Source organism: Hordeum vulgare, chromosome 1H (assembly GCF_904849725.1).
Source record: "Hordeum vulgare subsp. vulgare chromosome 1H, MorexV3_pseudomolecules_assembly, whole genome shotgun sequence".
Lineage (NCBI taxonomy): Eukaryota > Viridiplantae > Streptophyta > Magnoliopsida > Poales > Poaceae > Hordeum > Hordeum vulgare.
Window position 1 is genome coordinate 448762838 of NC_058518.1, and position 5851 is coordinate 448768688.

The window sequence follows — 5851 nt, forward strand, 5'->3', positions numbered from 1 at the left end:
ACGTGTTACCCTTGTAAACTTCAAGAGAATTACGCAGTGCCACAGCCACTTTTCTATTTTTCCTTGTAAACAAAGGGCAAACATGTCATTGTATAATTTAAAAGCTGGTTTACAGTTTATATAATCTGGCCTCCAAACATACCCACCTGAATTATTTTTATAAACCAGATTATATAATCTATGTTCATAATCCAGATTATCATAATCTATTATGGTTCCAAACAGGGCCTAAAAGCTGCATGCAACTTATATATCCTTGAAAAAGTAGACCTGTTGTATGGTGCTGTGCAAGATTAAACGCCCCAAGGGCTGGCGTGTGATTCTTTTGGCAACTTTCTTTTTTCCTGATTGACCACATCTATTTTTTCAGGTTACCTTCTAATCGATTGTACTTTTCCTGTGCTTAAATACTTATAGTTGAGGGGAATTTTCGACTATAAATATTTAGATACAGAGTGAGTACGAGATAGATGCAACTAAATATTTCCTCAAATATTCTTGAGTATATAGTCATTATGCCAGCAGGTGACAAACCAAACAAAGGTCACTTCTGCCAAAATTTTAGTGAATTTTAATGGCCACGATCCAAACAACAACAACTTGCCAAAATTCTGGTCATGCCCTTGCATAGGTCATGCCAAGTTTTTTGTTGGGCGAGAGAGACCCCACGTGCCAGAAGGCCCCTTTTCCTCGGTACCATATCCTGCAAGAAAACAAGACCGAGAAAGCGCCGAGACCCACCCACCCACCCACCACTTCCCTACCTCGGACCCCGCGCGACTCCGGTCTCTCTCTCTCTTCCTCGCGGTGCCAGGTGGTGGCGCTGGGCCCACGCCGCCACGCGCAGGCGGGGGCCGTCCTCGGCCGTCGGATCCGCGGCATGACCCCCGAGCCCGGACCAGAGAGGAGCCCCAGAATCAGATTAAACCCACTCCCACACAGGGACACTGGGCGCCGCTTCGACCGACCCGCCGTCGGAGAGATCGCTCGCTGTCGGCCTCGGCTTCGGCGCCGGCCAGGCTCCCTTCCTTCGTCCCCCCGGAGGCGGCTTCCCGCTCCGCGCAGGTACCCTCGTCTCCCCCCTCCCCCTCCCGACGCATGCATGCCCGCACGGCCGCGCACATTTCTCGATTTTGGGGGGCGTGGACTCCGCGCGGCCTCGCGAACCGGAACATCTTTTTTTCTTATCATCTCCCCGTTCGAAGGTCGGGGCCTCCCCGTCGGGCCGAATAGCGCTTTCTCCCCCCCCCCCCCCCCCCCCCCCCCCCCCCCCCTCCGTTCCGATGGACCTCTGTAAATAAATAAGAAATGTTTTGTTGGCCATGGGCGTCGACGCAAGTTTTTGGATTGCAACTCTGTGCTCGGTTCGTACAAGTTTATGGAGTAGAATGCAGATACCAAGTGGAAGTTTTTTGCGCTATATATTTATTTGTATCTAGATGAAACCATTGCTTTTAGATAGGTGGACTGATTTGAATCAAAATTCGGTTCTTCAAATGCACTACTTTGCCAATGCTACCTGTACATCCATTTTCGTTACTAAACAGATAAATAGTTACAACCAACTGTTTACATCGGCTAGGAAAAAGGAAACAGTTTTTCAACAGTCTGCCAATCCATAATGACAGACGGGTAACTAGCTGTTTCTTCACCCTATGCCTAAGAAAGGTAGCATCTGCAACAAAGCCAGATTTCCAACCTCTAAAACTCGGTCTAGAACCTTTGAAAGGTGCTTATCAATGCTACTGATATATGCTAGTACTGTTTTACCCTGGTAACAATGGTTCAATGCTACGTCTTGTTTAGTGCTGAGAAGGAAATGCTTCATCTAGTTGATAACTGCAATTGTCCAATGTAGTCCTCAAAGGCACCCATCAATTCTTCTAGATTCACTATAGGTGGTTTCTGATTTGGTTTGGAGAAGATCAAAGGAGTAACAAAAGCAGGCAAGATTTTAGCTTGGTGTTTTACTTTCATGCTGGTTGTAGTCGCATGCGGTACTTTTCCAAGGGTGCAACCATGCTTCAGGATTCACTAAGCGCTGCTTACTCCTCTATGATTTTGTTACTGTATAGTCCGCTAAGGTTTTTCCTTCCTTGTGCAGGAATTTTTGGTTGATTTAACATGGACAGGGCTAGGAATTTCATGCCTGGCCCTAATCAGGAGCTTCTGGATGCCAAGCCATTAAGGTCTTTAGCTCCAATGTTCCCTGCACCCATGGGAGTCAACATTAACCAGTCAAGCACGCCACCGTTGGTCGTTGTGACTCCGGTTGGCCAGTTTCCTACAGGATTTGGTGCTGGGAGCCTTCCTGCCTTTGGACCATTCGCCTCCTTCAGTGCTACTGCGAATACTTTTTCGCCTGCAGGCACAAGTGCTAATGTGCCCATTGATGTTACACCTGTCTCAGCATACAAGACGAGACCATCTGGAGTTACACCACTTAATGATGACGATGAACCTTATTCGGTTGCTCAGACTTCGGCATCTGAACGCAAGGCTAAGAGGCCAGCTGATTTGGCTGCTGATGGCTCAAATGGAGTTAAGTTCAAGCACCCTAAGCCTATCTACAAGAATCATGTTGCCGGCAAGCTGCTCGCTTTTCTGCCAACTTCATATAGTACTCCTAGGGAGGCTGTGGAAGCAGTTCATATGACCTTTGAGGCGCTCAGGCGTAGACATCTTCAGATGGATGAAACGCAAGACGTTAGCAGACGTGCAGACCTGAAAGCTGGCGCTATCATGATGGCCAGTGAAATCAGGGCCAATGCGGGAAAGAGGGTAGGGACTGCTCCTGGTGTTGAAATAGGCGATATTTTCTATTTCAGGATGGAGCTATGCATCATCGGGTTGCACGCGCCAAGCATGGGTGGCATTGATTACATGAGTGCTAAATTTGGAAATGGCGAGGATTCTGTAGCAATATGTATTGTCGCGGCAGGTGGTTATGAGAATGATGATGATGACACAGACACGCTGGTGTACAGTGGTTCAGGGGGTAACAGTAGGATTACCGAGGAGAGGCACGACCAGAAGCTTGAGAGGGGCAACCTTGCTCTCGAGAGGAGTTTGCACAGGAAGAATGAGATAAGGGTCGTGCGGGGATTCAAAGATCCAGCTGCGTTAGCTGGCAAAATATACATATACGATGGCCTCTATAGAATCCAGGAGTCTTGGAAGGAGAGAACAAAGTTTGGCATCAACTGCTTCAAGTACAGGCTGCAGCGTGAACCTGGACAGCGTGATGGAGCTGCAATATGGAAGAGGACACAGCGATGGATACAAAATGCATCAACAAGAGGCACGGTTATACAACATGACCTATCATCTGGGGCTGAAACTTTCCCAGTTTGTGTTGTCAATGAGGTAGAGCATGAGAAAGGACCTGGGCATTTCACCTATACTACTCAGGTCAAATACCCGAGACCCCTCAGCTCCATGAAAGCCTTGCAGGGTTGCGGTTGCCAGAGTGTTTGCCTACCCGGCGATGCAAACTGTGCTTGTGGGCAACATAATGGAGGTGATCTACCGTACAGCTCAGCAGGAGTGTTGGTGTGCCGCAAGCCAGTAATATATGAATGTGGTGAAGCTTGCCATTGCTCCCTGAATTGTCGGAACAGAGTAAGCCAAAAGGGGGTCAGGTGTCACTTTGAGGTCTTCAGGACCACAAATCGAGGCTGGGGTCTTCGCTGTTGGGATCCTATTCGTGCTGGTGCATTTATTTGTGAGTATGCTGGGGAGGTCATTGATGAGCTTCAAGTTAATTTGGATGATAGTGAAGATGATTACATTTTTCAGACCGTGTGTCCTGGTGAGAAGACGCTAAAATGGAACTCTGGGCCTGAATTGATAGGTGAGGAAAGCACATATGTATCGCCTGATGAATTTCAGCCGCTGCCCATCAAGATAAGTGCAAAACAGATTGGAAATTTCTCACGTTTCATGAACCACAGTTGCTCCCCAAATGTCTTCTGGCAACCAGTGCAATACGACCATGGAGATGACAAGCACCCACATATAATGTTCTTTGCACTTAATCACATCCCTCCTATGACGGAGTTAACTTATGACTATGGTGTGGTTGGAGCCGGGACCAATCGTAGCAAGACCTGCCTGTGTGGATCATTAACCTGTCGCGGGTTATTTTGATTCACTTATGGCACATGTATATTGTGGTGGATCAACATGCGAACCAATATGCTAGGTACCTTCTCTGCCAGATTGGTTTATGTATTGCGGGTGTGCTCATCAAATACTTTATTACTCAAGTATGCATCTATTTCACCTGATGCCGGATCGCTATATTCTGGAGTAGCTAGTTATGTGATCTAGCATTGTTTTGCACGTTTGTATCATCGAATTTGGCATTTTATCTTCCTCTGGCCCTTATATTCTTGTCCAAACAAACTGCTGTAGTTACTTGGCAACGCATATGTATGATGATGATAGGCAAGCGCAGCTCTTGTAGTCTGGAAATGCTGCACATCACATGCTGTTTACCCATAGCTAAGCTGCGTCTGTGTTTATACTTCATAACATCAGAAGAAAGACTTTGCTTTCTGCATCTCAAAGTATTTAAAAGTTAGATTTTCGTATGTTCATTACCTTTTGGCTCTACTTGTGGGTCCATCTGTTCATTCATGTACCATCTTATTTGTTTGGATAGGAACATATACCATCCTTTGAGCATCTGCTTTACTGACTACTTGTTTGCTCATCTTGCAGATGTTTCTGCCGCTACCTAGATTCTACCTATGTCATGTTAGCTTCTGCGGAGATGGCCAGTTATCATCGCTTCAAACTGCGAAGACAGTAAATAGTCTTCGAGCTGTAGAATGCCCATGTCGTGCCAATGCCACACTTGGCCTCTGTTCTGCCGGATGGTGGCTTTGTGCCCACCATTTGTCCTGATACTTGGTGGTTGCGTGTAGTGATGGATGTACTGCTGCTAATCTGTCTTCCTTCTTTGCCATCCATTGCTGTGTTGGCTACCGTCTGTCTTAACTGGGACCCTGGCTGTTACTTGCTGCGAACTGTCAGACTGAGTGCTGTAAAAACCTGTGGCTTAGTCTCGTCTCGCGTTCGGCTCAGATTTTTATCTGTGTGTTGTGGATGTGTCTAACTGGAATCCGCAGTTATATGCCCACTGGTCTCACGGTGACATGTTGATGTGGATCCACTTTGCAATTGTAGAGGCAACCACCTATAGTGCAAGGGTGTTCAGACCGCTCAATTTCTGAAAAATAATTATAGTTGGGGAGAACTAGACTAGCTTTCTTCAATTACAGTTATTTAGGTACAGAGGAAGCGTGTAAGATGTAGCCATTTTTTGCTAGTACGTGGGGTTCACCATTGCACTCGTACTGTTCATGAGTAAGAGAACAAGCCTGGAAACTCGACGCCCGCCCCTGATTGTCCTTCAACTTTATATAAAGTAGGGGCCTAAATGGGATGTTGAATGCTGATCGAAGCTCGGTGGCAACTTTGAAACAGTTGATGCAACATTTATACTTTCTCTGTATCTAAATATTTATAGTTATGAACAACTAGAGTCTAGACTACTCCGTATTATTTACCATTTTACCCTCGGCAAAGACATAGTCTCTCTGCATGCATATGGCTCGAGCATAGTGGATCAGGGACACGATCAGTAACTAGGGGCTAGGAGCTGCCCTTCTTTCGAGCGACAAACGGCTGCTACCGTGGTATCTTCTCCCGGTCGCTAATCGAGCCACTCGTTTCCTTAGTTGTATCCAATGTCTCAATTCCTGCTGCTAAGATCACCCAAGGAGTCATCAAACAGAGGCTACATTCTTTCACCCTTCACCACCTGCGCTAGCTTGCACTCGAG

General features: G+C 46.7%; 1 protein-coding gene across 1 annotated transcript; it reads left to right on the plus strand.

Moving 5' to 3' along the window:
* The first annotated feature begins 909 nt into the window (after positions 1–909).
* On the plus strand, positions 910–5072 carry LOC123444171 (histone-lysine N-methyltransferase, H3 lysine-9 specific SUVH1-like). The gene is made up of 3 exons (XM_045120810.1): positions 910–1065; positions 2105–4204; positions 4726–5072. Exon 2 carries the CDS (start codon positions 2125–2127, stop codon positions 4147–4149), a length of 2025 nt encoding a protein of 674 aa, XP_044976745.1. The 5' UTR covers positions 910–1065; positions 2105–2124; the 3' UTR covers positions 4150–4204; positions 4726–5072.
* The last annotated feature ends 779 nt before the right edge of the window (positions 5073–5851 follow it).

Bases quoted from the DNA above. Each gene is read 5' to 3' on its own strand.
- LOC123444171 (XM_045120810.1), top strand. From the start codon at position 2,125: ATGGACAGGGCTAGGAATTTCATGCCTGGCCCTAATCAGGAGCTTCTG.